This window comes from Hakea prostrata, chromosome 7 (genome assembly GCF_041222555.1).
Source record: "Hakea prostrata isolate BN-2017 chromosome 7, UWA_Hpros_2, whole genome shotgun sequence".
Taxonomy (NCBI): domain Eukaryota; kingdom Viridiplantae; phylum Streptophyta; class Magnoliopsida; order Proteales; family Proteaceae; genus Hakea; species Hakea prostrata.
In genome coordinates, this window is record NC_142606.1 from 8,626,941 (window position 1) to 8,646,789 (window position 19,849).

Consider the following 19,849-nt stretch of genomic DNA (forward strand, 5'->3'; position numbering starts at 1 on the left):
AGGATTCTAAGATTGTTTATATTCTTATGAATTATCAATATTCTTACTTTATAACACGTTTTACAACCCGTTTTATAGTTTTACATTAGATATTGTTCATACTACCGCTAAGTAGTTGATATAGACTATCATAAAAATTAAACATAAATTCAAAGATCAAGTAGTTATTCTACTACTTGTAATAGACAATCAGAATGATTAAATATGAATGTCCAATTGAATGTACTAATTTGTTTAAATTAAGTAAATATTTATCAAGTATGAGAATATTGGTTAAGTATGATTATATTTATCCAAAGGTATTTCTTTTGCATATCATCAAAATACCAACTCAAAAAAGAGACGGATTTCATTGAAGAGAGAAAGAAAAAAAAATCAACATTCGCATCAAACAAAAACCCAATTTCAAAACAATCAATCATAGCATAAATTAGAATTTAAAAAGGTTTTTGGTTTGAAGATTTGTTTCAGGACTATCTAGTAGAGTCTAAGGAATGAACTTGCAGTTTCTATGTTACTACTTACAATATGAGTTCTTGATTTCTATAATATGAGCGGGATTTTTACAACATAAAATGACTTTTCATTTTTTTTAATGAAAATTGGTCAATAATAATTTGGTTTTCTATAGAATTTTGGCTCTTGTTCAGGGTCGGAACGGGCTGTTTTGGTTTTCTTGCAGGGCGCGGGAGCTAAAACTAGGTTGCGCGCGCCTTACTCAAATAGGGGCTAACGCTATAGTGGGGTCCTTGCTTGTTAGGTTAGGGGCAAAGCAACCTGACGCGTTGTGGTGCCCTACCTTGTCCACTGAGGCTCCGGAGTTTGCTGGATCGAAGTAGGAAATTATCCATCCGCTCGCCAGCTAGCAGGATGCTCGATTGTTTCTTCTTCTTATTTTTTTCTTGCATATTATAAATTATTAGCCCAAACCGTTGGTCAATTCGAGCATAGACTGTTAAGCCCAAACCGTTAGTTAGCCCAAGCCCAAACCCAAACCGCATCAAATTGAAACCGGCCCGAAACCGTTATGTTACGTATAGGTCATGTTTGAATTGAATGTTTTTGAGCTCGAAACCATTAAGTTCAGCTTAAAACTGTCCCAAACCGCACCATTGATATCCCGTACATTGATGTTTTGCCACTCGAGCGTTACTTTTCTCTTTCTTTTAGTCTAGTGATTCCAAGAAGCAATTAAAGTAGACCTTTTCCTACTTTTGGTAACAAAGTAGACCTTTTCTGTATTACCAAAAGTGTTGAAGGTCCAATTTCGTAAAGATATTTATTTCTTCAACCCCCTTGCGTTCTTTCTTGCGTTATTTGTATATTCTCCCTCAGTTCTGAATTTCCTTGTTTCAGAAATTCCCAAAGGAAGCCCTTCTCGTTAACTTCTTATTCCAGCCCCACATAATTTTCCAACAAGCCCTTCTTCTTTTTCTCCGATTCCTCTCTCCTTTCTGCCCTAATTTCGAAAAGCCCCCATCCCGAGGGTTTCTGTCCGCCGTAACATCCCTGCCTCATCGACTCGGCTCTGGTAAGTGTTTGATTTCACTCCTTTTCATTCGTTAGGGTTTTGAAGTATCTCTGTTAAATTGCTTCTTTCACTGTTCATTTGGCTCAAGAAATGCATTCCTGTTCACCTCGTTCGTAAACGATACCATGGAATCATGTATAGATGTGCGGATGTAGTCGTCATGGACTTGGGGCCATGTAGTGGGTTTACATCGTCTCATTGTCTTGGCTATGATGATGATGATGAGACACTGTTTTGTGTATTAATTCCAATATGTCGTCTAATTTCTATGAGAAAATCAGACTTTCTTCAGTATTGACTGTCTAAATTTTGAATGCTCAGGAAAGAAATCTGCAGTATTAACTAGAAGTATTTACAGGATATTTTAGGATGTTAATCTGTCAATGTAACAACTACAAGAATGAACACTCATCAATGGTTTGACTGGGACAAACTGCAAATGGTGGAAATTGACTTTGCTCAATTATTTGAAATATGGGATCATTAACCAACAAGCAACAACACACACAGGATCTGTTTTTTTCTTGATGATTAGTTATAGGTTGTACTCATATCTACAATGGCAACTTGATGATGATGATACTATGTGGAGATAACCATGACAGTCTAATAGATGCGTTGTAAAGATGATGGCTTGAAAATTTGGGTGTGTACCATGATGTCACCACATATCCCTCTATTAGCTACTATCCTGAAAGATGGCATAGGGTTCATCATAAAAGGTCGAATCCATGTAAAAGGGTTTGGCTGAGTTTTTTCAGTTGCCGGCCGCCGACCTGATGCGCCAACCCTCCTCTTTTACCAGGCTTGGGACTAGCAGCGAACACTGACGGATTTAGCTACCATCTTGAGAGATGTGATTTGATATTGCAAGCCGGCATTGCTTCTGCTTTACTTGGGTACATTTGATTTTGAGCACAAATGACATTAATTTACTACTTCTTTAGCATATTATGCATAAGTACAAGTCTTGACATTGCATATCATAGATGTTCAATATCTCTGGATTGAAACTTGGGGTTTAGAAAATACCAGAAAATTTCTATTCCCTAATTGAAAATTTTCCTTTGGTATCCTTTTCTTTGGCTGCAGGATTTTGCACAAGGACATGGCAAGGGAGAAGCTAATATTTATTTGTCAGTCAGGTGGTCAGTTTGTGCCAAACAATGATGGTTCCTTGCAATACACTGGTGGAGATGCACATGCACTTGATGTCTACCACGGTACCAGCTTTGATGATCTCAAATTAGAGTTAGCAGAGATGTGGAATTTTGACGTTAAAACTTTGTCCATGAAGTACTTTCTCCCAAGCAACAAACGCACCCTTATCACTGTGTCTAATGATAAAGACCTAAAAAGGATGATTGCTTTCCATGGTAGCTCTGTAACAGCCGATTTTTTTATTTCTGGAAAAAAATGTGCTTCACATGATGTATTGAACATGCATAGTAGCAGGTATTTGCCAAAAGTGCACCATCTTTACATGCATGATTTATATTCTTGAGGAAATTACATTACACACTTGCACTTGCAGGGAAAAAAAGATAAAGGTGACTGAGCCCATCAATCATACTTCTGCCTGCACTTCTGATGCTACACCTGTTATGAATACCACAAATAATCCTTCTACTGATGCTGAAGCCACCCTTGCAGTTGTAACTGCTGCTACCTCAATCACTGTTACTGACTCTTCTCTCAATGCTGTTGCTACTGCTGCTCCTGTCATTGTTATACCAACTGATGCTAGAGTAACTTGTGCAACCTCTGTCCTTCCTACCATCACTGAAGCCTCTAACCCTCTTCCTGATTGCACTACTGATGGAAGCTTTGATGTAGCTACGGATGTAGTTATCCCCTGCTCCACTGGAATCAATTCTATCCCTACCAGTCCTGCTACCAGTCCTGCTGCCAGTGACACTTCCAACAATGTCCAGCCACAAAGACACACTGCATCCTGGGCATTTGGTGCCAATGGTCTAACAATTGTTGCTGTTGCTGATAATGTTGGGCATAAAAGGAACTTTGCATCCCAGCAAAATGATACCAGAAAGCACACTAGTATTGAAGATATTGATGATGAGAGGCAAAGACACACTGACACCTCAAAAGCTGTTATCAATAATCCAACTGATGATGTTGCTGATGATTCTTGGTTGAAAAGAATTATTGCATCATGGAAAAAGGGTATCAAAGGAGAGGGCCAGCAATTCAAGAGTGTCCATGAGTTTCGTGATGTGCTGCGGAAGTATTCTGTTGCGCATCACTTTGCGTATGAAATGAAAAAGAATGACACTGATCGTGCAACTGCCATATGTAGGGCTGAAGGCTGTTCTTGGCGGATACATGCATCATGGATGCCAAGTACTGGATCTTTTGTGATAAAGAAGATGAACAATTCACATACATGTGAAGGGATTGTTGGTAAATTCTCTCAGTCAACAAAGAATTGGTTATCAAGTGTAATAAAGGACAGGTTGCGTGAGACCCCTTGTTACAAGCCTAGGGTAATTGCAAGTGACATCTGTCGAGAGTTCGGGATTGAATTACACTACTCACAGGTATGGCGTGGAATGGAGAGCGCCCGAGTGGAACTTCAGGGTTCATCCAAGGAGGCATACAATCAGTTGCCTCAGTTTTGTGATAAATTGGTGGAAACTAACCCAGGCAGTTTTGCAAGTTTTAGCACCAAGGATGATTTAAGCTTCCAGCACCTTTTTGTTTCTTTTTATGCTTCGCTCTATGGCTTCCAGAATGGTTGCCGCCCCCTCATTTTCCTTGATTCTACCTCTCTAAAGTCAAAATACCGGGAGATACTATTGGTTGCAACAGCTGTGGATGGTAATGATGGAGCATTTCCAGTAGCTTTTGCTGTAGTAGATGTGGAGGATGATGATAATTGGCGCTGGTTTTTGGAGCAACTAAAGCCTGTTGTTTTAACATCTAGAACCATTACCTTTGTATCAGACAAAGAGAAGGGTCTGGGGAAGATTGTGCATGAAGTATTTGAGAATGCCCACCATGGGTATTGTATTCATTACCTTGTGGATAGATTCAAGAAGAGCTTGAAGGGTCCTTACCATGGGGATGGGAGGTGTTCTTTGGCTGGAAATCTTTTGGCTGCTGCTCGTGCAACCAGACTTGAAGGATTCAAAATGTACACCCAGAAGATAAAAAGTGTCTCGTCTGAAGCTTATGATTGGGTCATGCAGAGTGAACCAGAATGTTGGGCAAATTCACAATTTAAGGGTGAAAGGTACAACCAAATCAAACTAGACATTGTAGAATTGCTCAATAACTGGATAATGGAGTTCTGTGAGTTATCAATAATACGAAAGATTGAGACCATATGCTTTAAAATTAGGGAGTTGATCTCTACACGTCAAATGGAATCAAGTAAGTGGCATACTAAGCTAACCCCATCAAAAGAGGAGAGATTGCAAGAAGAGAGAACAAAAGCACTTACCCTTAAAGTGTTATTCTCATCTGATAGCATGTTTGAAGTTCACGATGATTGTATTCATGTTGTTAATCTTGACCAATATGATTGTAGTTGCCAGGGGTGGAAAATTATTGGATTGCCTTGTTGCCATGCTGTTGCTGTTTTTAACTGCACTGGCAGGAGTCCCTATGATTACTGCTCAAGATACTTCATGACTGAGGTCTTTGTTTTGACGTATTCACAATCAATAAACCCAATGCCAGATATTGCCAAGCCTGTGAGCGGAGAGAACTCAGATGCGGGTCAAGTACATCCTCCTCACATCCATCGTTCCCCAACCCAATCTAATAAGAGGAAACGTACCAAATCTGAAGAAACAGTGAAAAGGCCACTTCATTGTAGCAAGTGCAAAGGAGAAGGACACAATAGAGCTACATGCAAAGAAACATAATAGGTTCAATCATATGTTCCCTGTGCATAAGTTCAGCATGGAGCAATAAAGCTTTGAACTGTAAAGGTGATAATGTTTCATACTGTAATAATCTGGTTTAGATTAGTGAGTTAGTCTTTGGCAGATAATTGGTCGTTGAATGGCTTAGTCTTGTTTCAGTTGTATATCTTAGAACAGTATGCTACCCTCATTTTGGTATTGGGACCAGTTAAACACATTCATGGGAAATTTTTACTTGTGATGCAAAATTTGTTCCAAAAGCTGCAAAACAATATGGAGGCATTGTATGCAAAGCATTCACTTGCAAACATGATGAGGGAAGTTGATTCATTAGTTTATATCTGAAATAATTATTGCAGCCTTGACTCTTCTTTTTATTGAATACGCATCCATTACTGTTTGTTCTTATTTTCTGTTGCTTCAATATCTTGAAACATGAACAGGAAAGTTGACATGCTGGATTATGTCTGAGATAATTACTGCAGTCTTGACTCTTCTTTGTTGAACACGCATCGACATGCACATCCGTTACTTTGTTGTTCTTTGTCTCTTCTTTGTTGAACACACATTTCTGTTGCTTGAATCATTAGATGGTTGTAAGCAGAGCTTTTACAATGGCACCCCAATAAAAATCAAAGATTCTCAATTGCATAGTTTACTGAATAAACTATCTTTAGACACATATTTTTGCTTGGATGTATCTGAAAAATACAGATCTTTGGTTGGAGTGATTATAAATTCAAGGATAATGGATGTATCCATAATTCTCTAAGGTCCTGCTTTTAGTTTTTTATCAACTAAGGGAAATCAATGACCCTATTGAGTCCAAACTAAACCCCTTACAGAAGACTTCATATGAAGCAACAGGCAGAAAATTCAATGTAGATAATTATGCTGGACTGGACTACAGCCCTCGGAAGCATAGTGGCAGCAGAAAGTTGATTGACCTAAGCTTGCATGAGCTTCTCAGTAGTTGTAGTTAGTTAATTATTTACCTTTTTTCCTAAAATAAAGAATTCAGTTTCGGTGATTTTTTAAATTCATGCAAGGTTTTTAGTACTCCTATTCATTATAGGAATCTTACTTGCAGTTTGAATTGGACATTTCAATTCTTTATGTACAATGTAAGGCTCTTCAGCCAGACATGCTGGTCGGTTCCCCATCGCACTTGTTTTTCAGATTTTGGGATAAGAAAAAGGAAGACCAAACTTCATGACATATACACCAATGCACAATCTGCTCACAAATAAACTTTCTACCAGAACATCGTTTCCAAATGGCAGAACAGAGCTTTGAAAACCCAGTGCTATGGGAGAGTTATGGTATACTGACAATGTTTTAGCTGACATAAAGACATGGACATTGCATTTTTGTTATTGGCTCTTAGTTTTGCCGCATGACATGTCAGGTGAGGCTGAAAACTGAAATTGTTAAAGAACCATAGACGCCACTTATTAGATCAGTATCAGTCCAAAAGAAGTTTTCCCAGTGACAAAATCTGGGATTTTATTGAATGGTGTATTGATTGATCAAGCTCCCCTACTTCCTGGGGATTACTCCTAGTATTGTAACACCCGTTTGTATTCTGTCACTCATCAAATGCCTTCTCGATTCTTTCAGAGTGGTCTTGACAGCTGAGAAATAGGTCCGTCATGTTTCTTGGCTGTCCTATTTTGCAACTGAGGAGAGCAGTTTCTTCCCCTTCAGAGCAGAGACAGAATAGCTACTTGGAGTCTGAAAACTTGTGCTTCTGGCAACTAAAATCTGCTCAAACTTTGGTCGAGTATGAAAGCTAACTAGGAATGTTGCCTTGAAGGATTTATCTTACCTCATTGATGGAACGATATGATTCTTAGTCATGAAGTAAAAGCATACCATTATCATGAGAACATGAGATAGTAGTTACCAATAATCCCCACAAGAACATGAACCGTTCTTAAAGTGGTGGAATCGACTTCGATCCCTAACCACTATCTCTCTGTCAAATATCCTTGAAATGATTTTTATGGCAGAGTGACAATCAACACAAACCCGCAAGTTCTTTACAATGCGTAGGGTAACTCCTCTGTTGGTGGCAATAAGTCCGAAAGCAATTGCCAACTTCTCACTGTGGAAGAACAGTGCCTTCTCCTTCTCTTCCTCTTCCACATCAAAGAAAACTTCACTTGTGCTGGCTACATGACCTGCGATCCTCAACTGCTCAGACATCTCATCTATCATTTTGTGAATTTCCTTGGCTCGAGGGTGGATATTTTCCTCTACACCAAACTCATGAATCTCTCCATTGATCTCAATTGAACTACACCCACGTAGTTTTGAGGACCCCTTATCTTTCATCAACTCCCTCACCTTCACAACATCACCCCATCTTCCTGCATTAGCATATATATTTGACATGATTGCCAAGTAACCCCCATCTTCAGGGTCAAGTTCAATCAAGTGTTTGATGGCATGTTCTGCGAGCTCAACATTGCCATGCATCTTACATGCACCAAGTAGGGCACCCCAAACCCCAAGGTGTGGAGTGAGAGGCATAGCTTGAATGAATTCATATGCTTCTTCTAATAAGCCTGCACGACCAAGCAGGTCAACCATGCATCCATAATGCTCAATCTTGGGGGCAATACCTAGCTCATGGTGCATAGAATAGAACCATTTTCGTCCTTCATCTACCAATCCTGCATGAGTACATGCACACAAAATTCCAATCATCGTAACTTCATTGGGCTTCACATTTCCACTTTGCATTTGATAGAATAACTCCAACGCCCTTCTACCTTGCCCATTCATAGAAAATCCCATGATCATCGTGTTCCAGGCGATGGCATCTTTCTCCAACATTCGTTCAAAGACATGTTCTGCGCCCTCCAGAGACCCACATTTGGAATACATGTCAACTAAGGCTGTCCCAACCAAGAGATTCAAGCCAAAACCATTCCTGCCAATATAGGAATGAATCCACCTCCCAGTATCCAATGCTCCTACTTGAGCACAAGCAGAAAGAACACCCACAAGTGTCACCTCATTAGGCTTCAAATTTTCTCTTTGCATCTGGTGAAATAATGCCATAGTTTTATTTATCTTCTTACCCTGGACAAGGCCTCCAATGACTGAATTCCAAGACACCACATCCCTCTCAGGCATGTCGTTAAAAAACCGCAGCATAACTTCAGTTTCACCATGTTTTGCATATCCTCCTAACAGAGTATTATACAGTAATAAATCCTTAGTAGGTGCTTGATCAAATAGTGCCTTAGCAAGGTTCATGTCCCCCATTTTCACAAAGCCTCCAATTATGGTATTCCAAGCCACAAGATCCTTAACCGGCATTTCACGGAAGAGTTGATGGGCTATATTCATGTCACCACATTGGTTGACGTAAGTGGCTAAGATGGTAGTCCAAGACACGGCATCTTTAACAGGCATTTCATTGAACACTTTATGGGCCATTTTTGTATGCCCTAGAGCTCCATAAAGCTCTACTAAACTCGTCGCAATGAAAACATCTGCATCAACACAGATTTTAAACAATTGCCCATGGATGCATTGCCCTTTATGAAGATCCTGCAAACTAGCACAAGCCCTGATGACGAAGGGGAAGGTGAAGAAATCGGGTGGAATGTTTCGAAATTTCATACAACGGAATAGCTGAAGGGCCTTTTGGGGTTCTAGGTTTTGTTGGAATCCCCGGATCAAGGTGTTCCATACGAAGGAATTGGGTTCAAGCATTTGAGCGAAGGTTTGGCTTGCGTAACTCATTGCTCCCACATGGGCGCAGTGTGCCACGAAATTCCCAACTGCAAAGTTGCTCTGGTGCAGCCCAGTTCTTATCAAGTAGACGTGGAGGCTTTTCAAATGCTTCAAGGACTTGGTTGCTTCGTGGTTCTTCAACAGGGACAATGCAAACTGCTTCTGAACTCGTTCGACATCTACCAGAGGCTTCAAACACCCCATCAGTCAAGGATTCTAATGCATTTTAATTCTCAGTTGCCGGTCCTGACTTCCAATCCTCCGGAGTCTTGGAAGGAAGAATTTCTGCCAATGCGGTGACTTCTTTAAACCCGCTAATCGACTTCCATGGGAGTCCACTCGGGCAAACATGGGAATTGTCAGATTGGTTCTCCTCTTTATTAAAGAATAAGACTGCTCGATCGATGCAGAAAAGATCGCACTTCCCACCCCAAACTTCCCTTCTTAGTTCCTCACGCTCTGGTCTTTAGAATGAAGTGGCATATTTACTCCTGGGGTTTCTCCACGGGGCCGAATCATTGAACTGGACTTTTATGATATAAGAATGCTTTATATACCAACGCGCAAATGGCAGAAAAACGCAACTAGACCCTAAAAGCTACGTTGTTTCTTCTCTTTCTTTCTGGAAGCTGAAAGCTTAAGCTTCAGTGGGATTTTAACTTTTGATCTCTTACTTAATGAGGTGATGATGTTTACGAACTGAGTCAATTTCTTCAGATTAAGATTAAGATTATATTTTTAATATCCATCATTAAAAAAAAATTCCCAAAATTCGTAACTTCTGCGATTGTACTTCAGAGATTCCTCGATGCTGAAATTTAGTCAAATATCTCGTCTGCAGTGACCATTAAATACAGACAAATTTCCTACTTTCACGGCCACTTCCGTCATTGCACTGGAGGCTGCCCAAGGTTCAAACTTTGAACACCTCTAGAGTCAATTTGAACCTCTTGGGCAGGGCATTGATAGTTAATTGGGATTTGCAAATTTGTCTCATTCACTTGTAAACGACTTCCCCTTCATCTAGCGTTATTCTTTATGTTGATCTTCTATATGGTTGACATTTTTCTTTCTTCTCTTTGTATTCAGACTATCCAGTGGGTAGAAAAGGGTGAGTCATCGGATTATGATTGGTTGACTGTGATGGGAGTTTTCTCCTTTATTTATTCTTTCATTTGGAGTTTGAGTTCAGCCAAAAGAAAAAAGCATTTGGAATTCATTTCTTGTAACTTTCAAGCAATGGGTTGGGTTTTGCTGGAGTGCCTATGCGTTTCCTCCCTTCTACTGCTTCAAATCCAAAGATGTTTTGGGTGCTTGGAAGAGGAAAGGTTAGCTCTGCTTGAATTCAAGGAATATGTGAATTGGACTGATTCTCAATATGGTTTTGGTTTGGCATCGTGGGTCGATGATACAAAGAGTGACTGTTGTCGTTGGGAGCGAGTTGTGTGCAATCATTCAACAAGAAGAGTGATCCATCTCTCCCTTGATGACATTAGGGGAGATTCTTCAAGCATTTGGTATCTAAACGTTACCTTATTGTCTGCCTTTGAAGACCTGCAACTTCTCAACTTATCTTCCAACCGGTTAGATGGCTATATCCAAAATGAAGGTATCCATTTTCAATCTTACTGCATTTTAATTCTTAGTATTCTCTTGCTGTTCTCCCCTGAATGTACCATTAGTTAATCAACTGCAAAGTTTTCTTGTTTATAGGTTAAGAGGTTCTCTTCATAGGTTGAAAGTCTTTTACCTAAATGATATAGTACATTTCAAATTGTGATATTGATAATCTTTGCAGGCTTTGAAAAATTGGCTCGCTTGAGAAAGCTAGAGGTCTTAGACATTAGTCATAATCTATTCAACAGTAGCATTCTTCCATTTCTGGGTGCTCTCAAGTCCCTTAGGGCTTTGTTTGCAGCTTCTAACGATTTCAGTCACTCCCATCATCTTGAAGGTATTTATGTACAATTGTTAAGGGTAACACTTTGATTGTTGTTGTTATTGTTGTTGATTGTTCTAAGCTTCTAGACACATGAGCTGATGAGGATATTATTTCAAAGCTATGCCTAGGGTGTAAAAAAACCAAGCCCAAAAGCACAGAAAGTCATTTCCGGGATAGAAACATGTCTGTGAAATGTAATGTTTTTCTATCATGCCAGACCTAAAGCCTAAAACGTGGCCTTGTGCCTTAGACTGAGTTAAAATTTTCACTGATATTTTCTTTTGGGGCTGCTGATTAATTCTCAAAAATGATTATGAACTTATAGTTGTGTACTAATGGAAGAGAAAGATCAGGAAACAAATAATTAAATTACTTGTTTTCCTTTTGCAGCCTTGTGTGAACTGAAGAACCTTCAAAGGTTAAATCTTAGCAGGAACAATTTTGAAGGGATCCTTCCTCCATGTCTTCAAAATCTGACATCCCTCAGGACATTATTCCTATCCCATAATCGATTCAAGGGAAACATTCCATCGCCTCTTATAACCAGCCTTACATCACTTGAACACATTTCTTTGAGCTATAATGATTTTGAGGGCACACTCACATTCAGCACCTTTGCCAACAGTTCAAAACTTGAGTCAATTGAGCTTCAGAATGCTGGGGGAAAATTAGAGATCCAGACAGAATATCCCCCTTGGACACCCACTTTCCAGCTTAAGGCACTCTTGTTATCAAACTGCAACCTTAACAAGAACACAAATTCAATTCCCAGATTTCTCTCCAACCAATACAGCTTGGTACTTCTTGATCTCTCCCATAACTACTTGAAGGGAATGTTCCCCACTTGGTTGTTTGAGAACAATAAAATGCTAGAAGGTTTAATTCTAAGAAACAACTTATTAACAGGACATTTTCACCTACCATTTTATATGGGAAGAGCTATAGTTGTTGATGTTTCTAACAATTATATTAATGGACATCTTCAAGCAAATATTGGTGACATGTTACCCAACATACAACACTTGAATTTGTCCAAAAATTATTTTGAGGGTATCATCCCTTCATCAATTGGTGAAATGAAACAACTAGGAAGTTTGGATTTGTCTTTTAACAATTTCTCAGGCGAAATTCCCAGTGGACTCTCCACAGGTTGTCCCAACCTATACTTCATGAGTCTTTCAAATAACCGCTTGCAAGGCCATATATTTCCACCACATTTCAACTTGACTCAATTGACTTGGTTACAGTTAGAGAACAACTTATTTTCAGGAAAAATTTCGACTGGGTTGTTAAAAAGCTCTAGAATTCAGTATTTGCACATTGGCAACAACAAAATTACAGGAACAATCCCCAGTTGGATTGGTAATCTAACATATCTGGAGACACTTAACATGGAAGATAATTTCTTAGAAGGAAACATCCCAATTGAATTATCTAAACTTTCAACTGAATTTCTTGATTTAGGTGGAAACCGGCTTTCAGGAACTTTACCATCAATGTTCAACTTGACAAGTTTATACCATTTACATTTGAATGGAAATGAATTCACATCGTCACCATCAGTTGATTTTGTCCTGAACAATTCAAATATGGTGACTTTGGATATAGCAGATAACAACTTATTTGGTAGACTTCCTCACTGGATTAGTGAGCTACCTAATTTGAGAGTTCTTTCTGTTAAAGAGAATCATTTAGGTGGTGAAATACCAGAATACTTGTGCCATTTGACATGGATAAGCTTAATGGATCTTTCACATAATAGCTTTTCTGGGTTAATACCCCGATGTCTCAGTAACATCACATTTGGGAGGATAAGAAGCCCAGAGGCACAATATTTTGGGTATTATCAAATCTCTGAATTCCATTTCCATTCAAATTTAAACTTGGATGAGGATTTCGTAAGTTGGGAATATGAAGAAGTAGACGGATGGTTCACTACGAAAAGTAGGTCTAATTCCTTTAAGGGTAAGATCCTTGAGATTATGTTTGGGTTGGACTTATCTTGCAATAATCTCATAGGTGAGATCCCACATGAAATAGGACACTTGACTGGAGTTCGAGCATTAAATTTGTCACACAATCAATTAACAGGAGCCATTCCAAGAACTTTTTCAAACCTAAAACAAGTAGAGAGCTTAGATCTTTCCTATAACAACCTAAGTGGGGAAATTCCTTCAGAACTCACCTCATTGTATACTCTTGCTGTATTCAGTGTGGCACACAACAATTTATCTGGCAAGATGCCAGACATGAAAGCACAGTTTTCAACATTCAGTGCTACAAGTTATGAAGGAAACCCCCTTCTTTGTGGTCCACCCTTACCAAATAACTGTTCAGTATCTGGTGGAGAACCACCCAGCACAACCACAGCAACTTCAACGGGTGTAGGAGACGAGGATGGTGTCGACATGAGAATCTTTGTTATAAGTTTTGTTGCTTCATATGGAATGTGCTTTTTAGGATTTGCAGCGGTTCTGTACATCAACCCTCGTTGGCGGAGGATGTGGTTTCGTTTCATTGATGAATGTGTTATCAGACACTTAATATGAGTGATCAATGTAATGTAAGAATGCATACTTCTCTTGTCTCATTGAAGAATCTATCTGAATTTCATTATTGAGTGAATGTGATATAAACTCAATAACAGTAATACATATGCATGCATACAGGTGTGAGCTTCATGTGGAAGATGGAATGGATGCCCTTGCTGATCTAGAGATTCGACTTCTCCTCTTCCATTTTTTATACATGTAATGTAGTCTCCAATAGACAGAATTACTGTTTTATGTTTCAGACCAAGTGCAGTATGACAACTCAGCCTTAGCAGAACTAAGTGGAGCTGCCTACATGGATCTTTAATCACCAATAAGCTCTATTCAAAGTCATACTTGATACAATGCTGGGATATGCACATCTTTCATTTCGATTACTCCTAGTCATTTTAGGACTGTCTTTGGATCATTTAGCTCATCTAATCTGAATCAAATAATTCCTCTATACTGGAGCATTTAAGGGCTTTCATTGAACACTATAATGGCACATCAAAGAATTTTCTCATAACTTGTCATGTATTGGAGCTACTTCCAAATTAGAGTACCTTTAATTTGTATCAACATGGGCATGCTAGTTTTAGGCTTTGTTGCTTCATGTGGAATGGCTTCTTGGGATTTGCAATGGTTCTCTAAATCAATTCTTATTGGTAATTATGGGGTTTCGTTTCATTGATGGAGATATTCTCAAGTAATGTGAGTGATTCATCCATTTAAGAAGATACACTTTTCTTTTCTCTGTTGAGAATCTGTCTTAATTTCATCATTGAGTGAATTTAATTAAATTCAATCACAATAACCACATATTCATTCAGGTTATGCAGATCTGCTTCATATTTTAGCCGGAAATGGATGCTGTTGCTGATCTCTTGATTGAATGTCCCCATTGCTGCATACATCCTTTCTATGATCTATAATACCCTTTTGCAGGTTCCATTGGCCATGCACGAGGGCCTATATCTTATCCTTTTAATTTATCCATTTTCTACTTCCATGTACGAGCCAAGGGCCCAAGATGCCTTTCCTTGATAATTCGGTTCAGTTACTAATACCTTCTCTTGACTCTGTTCTGTACTCAGAGGAACACCTTGACCTTATATCTCATCTCTTGGTTCCAATAAAAGAGAAATCCTGCAGCCTGGGGATTTTCCTGAGTGTGTAAAGTCATGCTTCATGTCACAAAAATTTCAACTAAACATGGATCTTGAAGTGGAAATTTTCTTTTGGCCAGTTGTTGAAAGAGTGTGTTCATGGCGCCCTGTGAGTGAGTGTAGGGGAACCACAAAAGCAAGGATTTTTTTATCTTAAAATAATTTAGTCATAAGCTTACAGTACGCTGGCGGTGTACCAACCTATTTTAGTAGAGTATCTAGGTTTCTGTTTTGTATTCATTCATCTCAATCGTGTGATGACAATGATTGAATGAAATTCCAACTGCCCAAATATTTTATGTATCGTAGCTAGGAAGGTTTTTTTTGTTGAGGCAAAGGTAACCCAGATTCTTAATCGTCTACCAGTTCTACAATTACAAGGGCAAGTTTCTTGGTGTTTTTTAGTGACCCAGATCAATGGCGCTGATAATTTCTCTGGTCACCCATCTCAATCATGACAATAAGTCAGCTCACGCTTAGATCTTGGACATAGGAGATAACAAGCTATATGGTAATTTCCTTAATTGGAAAGGTTAGCTATCTAATTTGAGGATTCTTCTTGATGAGCAGAATCATTTAGGTGTTGAGGTACCAGAAAACTTATGCCAATCGGCAGGGGTAAGCTTAATGGATCTTTCCCATAACAGGCTTTCTGGACCAATACCGCGATGTCTCAATAACATCACATTTGGGAGGATAAGAAGCACACGGGCACCTTATTCTGGGAATTATCCTATCTCTGAGTTCCATTTCCATATAAATTTAAACTTGGATTGTCTTCGTCCCTAGCAAGCCTGATCTATGTGGCATACATCCTTTCTATGCTTGACCCTTTTGCAGGTTTCATGTCTTTTGAGGATTTCCTACCAGAGCAATATAAGGCTTTCGTACTCTTCATTGCTCAGATGAGTTTGTTTGTGGGAGTTGAAAGTAGGTTTTGGTGGGCGACTCATTTGAAGTATTGCTTTGGATAACTTGTGCTATATGTGAGAATGTATTTATATTTCGAGGATGGAATCCTTGTTTGCTTTGGATATTATTCTCATGAATCATGATCTATCCAACCTGAGAGACCTTAATTCAAAGCCTCTATGATTTGGTGAATCACAGTTCCACAATTTTTCCATCAATGAGTTGAAACAGAGCGATTAGTCCATTGTGGCTTAGTTGCAATCTTCTTAAGTCAATGATTACCAAGTTAACTTACACCAGGCCATTCTAGTTGGGATTGGTCTTCATTATTCCAAATTGCTCTGTTCATGCACCATACAGCTGATCATCAACTGTGTTCTGCTCTCAGAATTCATACCGTCAAAGTACGTATTGCAGGGGGAGTGGAGGGTATCATTTACTTTTTTAGTCTACAGATAACCAATAGGACTGTGAAGCAGATTCTTTGTCAAAAACAACACTTTGGGTAAAACATCTGTTCGATCAATTATCAAGAACAGTGGTTAGCCCAGCTACACGATATTCGATCTGGAAAAAACTCAGTTTCTGAATTCGATTATTATTATTAAAATAAATAAAAATACATAAGATAGAAATGGGGATACAACTAGTATCACTAATTGAAGACTAAAAAAAGAAAACCACTGTCTAATTTACAATATCTATCAAGGCGCTTAAACATTGTTTAAGGATAAATATCATCAAATGAAGGGCAATATGCTATGACAAGGATTACTTAAAGGGAAAGGCTAGCCAACCCAAAGCTTCTCGTGACAGCCTTGCACCAAGATTCCACCTTTTTCTTCCTCTGTTCCTCTTCCATCTTGGGATAAAAAGTTGTAGCTTTTGCTTCCATCTGCTTTGCTGAGAAAATTTCATCTTCTGTCCAAACACCAACAGCCAATCCAGCTGCATAAGCTGCCCCAAGAGCTGTTGTCTCTATATCAGCAGGCCTTATCACTGGACTCCCCAGCAAATCTGCCTGCAATAGGAGGGGCACCCACCAAAAAACAATTGATACTTTTAGTTAATGACACAAGTTTTTTTGTTTTAAAGCACAATTCTGTAGAACAAACTATCACATGTTATCACCATGTATCAACCATAAGATTCATCACATCTAGTAGAAATATCCTCCTTGGGTTCATACAACTAGATATGCTTGTTACATTGAAGGCCACCGAAATGGTAGACAACAATAACTAATAGACCAACTTATTTGGAGGGGGATGAAGACTGCAGGGTCAAAAGAAAAACAATTATTTAATCACTCGAGAGAAATTACTACATAATTGATCAACCAGGAAAAAGCAATCATAATGTTAAGCTTAATCCCCAAACAGCATGTTTAGAAAATTCCAAGAACACACCGATACCTGAATCTGCATCAGAAGATTGTTGGCAGATGCACCACCATCGACCCTGAGCAAAAACTCTTCATAGGTAACCCCTGCCTTCTCTTTTGAGTCTTTGTGCATTGAATCCAACACATCATTTGCCTGAAAACAAATACTCTCAAGAACAGCTCTTGCAATGTGTGACCTGTTTGTGAACCTCGTGATCCCAACCAACACACCTCTAGCATCATCCTTCCACCATGGAGCAAACAATCCATTGAATGCTGGCACAAAATAAATCCCACCAGAATTTTCAACTTTCTTTGCCAACACTTCACTTTCCGAGGCAGTCTGAATGATTCCGAGGCTGTCCCTGAGCCACTGAACCGCTGCTCCAGCAATTGCGATCGAGCCCTCTAAAGCATAATTAGTTGGTGCATTTGGTCCAAGTTTGTAAGCAATTGTGCTCAGGAGACCATGGTTTGATCTGATAATCTCCTCACCAGTGTTAAGAAGTATGAATGCACCAGTTCCATAGGTGCTTTTCGCCTCCCCCTTCCGGCAAGCTTGACCCAGCATTGCTGCATGTTGATCACCAAGACAGCCTGCAATTGGAACACCGGCTGCGGGCCACCCGACTGTAATCTTTCCGATGATTTCAGAATTGCTGATAATCTTTGGAAGAATTTCACTGGGTATCCCCAAGGTCTCCAATGTGGGTTTATCCCAATCAAGAGTACTGAGATTCATGAGCATGGTTCGAGATGCATTTGAAACATCAGTGACATGTAAACCAGTCACTGTATTTTGGGTTGGGTCAACACTCTGGGAACCTCCAGTGAGGTTCCAGATCAACCAAGTGTCAATAGTCCCAAACAAAGCATCTCCCGAGTCCACAGATCTCTTTACAGCATCCACATTCTCTAAAAGCCACAGCAGTTTAACTGCACTGAAATAAGGGCTAATAGGCAATCCACATCCCGTCGAGAAATGGTATTTCCCCTCTGTCAACTGTTCCTCTAATCTCCTGTGAGATATCAAATGATTTAATTCACATCAATTCAAAACCGCCAAAATAAAAAATAAAAAATAACAAACCCAGATTTTGATCCCCCGAAAAATCAACGACATGATTTTTGTTTATAATCCAAAAGCAGTAAGACCCAACATATCAAATCAACAGAAATCCGGAAAAAATAATCAAAAGTATCCTTCGAAAGAACCAATTAAAGAGAAAAGCCAGACCTGCAAATATCACTAGTACGAACATCCATCCAAACAATAGCGTTATAAAGCGGCAGACCAGAGGATTTACTCCAGACAACCGTGGTTTCCCTCTGATTTGTAACCCCTATCCCCTTGAGTCCAGTTTCCAGGTTGTGGCCTTCCTCTGTCGCCTTATGAATAGCTTTTGACATACAAACACGAACACTCCGCAGAATCTCCATAGGATCGTGTTCTACCCATCTAATCCAAAATACAGAAAACGATGTATGATAAAAATTTATTTTCTACAAGGAGGACCCAAAAATCTAAACAGATAGAGAGTAACGAAGCTTGAATATATACCCAGCTTGAGGGAAAATTTGGGTGAACTCCATCTGGTGAGACCCAATGATTTGATACGACTGATCGTAGATAATAAATCTGGTACTGGTTGTTCCTTGATCAATCGAACCAATGAAGCCTTCATTCTTCGACATGATCTCGGCTCCTTCTTCTCCAGGACGATCCACAGAAGGGCTCATGATTTCAAGATCACAAAACAAAGACAAGAGTAAAACTTCTAAACAAAGTTGAGAACCAGTGTAGAACTGAAGATAGTGACAATGGAGAGGTCGTTTGATTTCTCTTTAATAAATGAGTAACGCCGACGACTATGTTGGATCATGGATGAAGTCAAAATTTATCCAAAATGATCACCAAAAGAAACGGAAATTTTATTCCAAATTAAAACGAACAATTGGTGACCGCTTTGGATTTTATCATAAACATTTACTTAAAAAAAAAATTTCATCATAAACAAACATGGAAGTTTTGAATTCCAGAAATAACGGGGGTCGTCGCTTGATTAATTAGAACAAAGTTCTGGGATCACGAACGATGGATCGAAGTGCCACGTGGAAGTTTTTCTCATTCCAATTAATTATAGCTCTTTAATATGCCTAAGTAATATCGCGTAAGAACCGAAAAACTGGCCCACCTTGAATTGATCCAAAACATAGAGCCACGTGTTCACACATCACATGTTGCGTGTTTTGATAAGGATTTATTTAGTAAAAATAAAGATAAGGGTTACATAAAAGAAAGGGAGAAATGGAAATTTTGGAAATGCCAAAAGTCAAGAAAGAGTTAGCGAAAAGGAAAGGAAAGGCTGTCAAACAAGCGCAGCTGTAATTTCAACTACCAAATAAATAGCAAACCAAATCCAACCAGATAAGTTTACCAAAATAAAAAATTCAACCTGATATAATTTTAAAAGGTTATAGATATGGAATCTTACAGATATTTCCACTCAAAAAAGGTTATTATAGATATGGAATCTTATTTAAAAAATAATAATTTTGGTTGCAGTTAAAAAATAAATTTTTTTAAATAGAGAAATAAAATTTATTTCAAATCAGTGCATAATATAGGGGTAGAACCATAGGTCACCATCAAATTCACCATCATCTTGGATTCACAGTCCGATATAATTGGTTTGATAACGGCGTAAAAGAAAAATTACCATTGATTTTAATTGAGGGT

The 19,849-nt window shown here is 38.9% G+C and overlaps 3 protein-coding genes and 1 pseudogene across 3 annotated transcripts; 2 read left to right on the forward strand and 2 right to left on the reverse strand.

Annotated features, from left to right (window-relative positions):
- The first annotated feature begins 1,342 nt into the window (after positions 1-1,342).
- Positions 1,343-6,312, forward strand: LOC149009473 (uncharacterized). The gene is made up of 4 exons (XM_089162911.1): positions 1,343-1,531; positions 2,337-2,430; positions 2,624-2,986; positions 3,066-6,312. The coding sequence occupies exons 3-4, from the start codon at positions 2,640-2,642 to the stop codon at positions 5,419-5,421; spliced, it is 2,703 nt and encodes a 900-aa protein (XP_089019037.1). The 5' UTR covers positions 1,343-1,531; positions 2,337-2,430; positions 2,624-2,639; the 3' UTR covers positions 5,422-6,312.
- A 269-nt stretch (positions 6,313-6,581) lies between these two features.
- Positions 6,582-9,957, reverse strand: LOC149009474 (pentatricopeptide repeat-containing protein At2g29760, chloroplastic pseudogene; annotated as a pseudogene).
- Positions 9,958-10,295: 338 nt separating this feature from the next.
- On the forward strand, positions 10,296-14,223 carry LOC149009475 (receptor-like protein 1). The gene is made up of 4 exons (XM_089164406.1): positions 10,296-10,780; positions 10,970-11,125; positions 11,504-13,676; positions 13,783-14,223. Exons 1-3 carry the CDS (start codon positions 10,315-10,317, stop codon positions 13,660-13,662), a joined length of 2,781 nt encoding a protein of 926 aa, XP_089020532.1. The 5' UTR covers positions 10,296-10,314; the 3' UTR covers positions 13,663-13,676; positions 13,783-14,223.
- A 2,060-nt stretch (positions 14,224-16,283) lies between these two features.
- Positions 16,284-19,102, reverse strand: LOC149009476 (glycerol kinase-like). The gene is made up of 4 exons (XM_089164109.1): positions 18,671-19,102; positions 18,347-18,568; positions 17,141-18,128; positions 16,284-16,746 (listed from the first exon to the last, which is right to left on the reverse strand). The coding sequence occupies exons 1-4, from the start codon at positions 18,847-18,849 to the stop codon at positions 16,501-16,503; spliced, it is 1,635 nt and encodes a 544-aa protein (XP_089020235.1). The 5' UTR covers positions 18,850-19,102; the 3' UTR covers positions 16,284-16,500.
- Between the last annotated feature and the right edge of the window lie 747 nt (positions 19,103-19,849).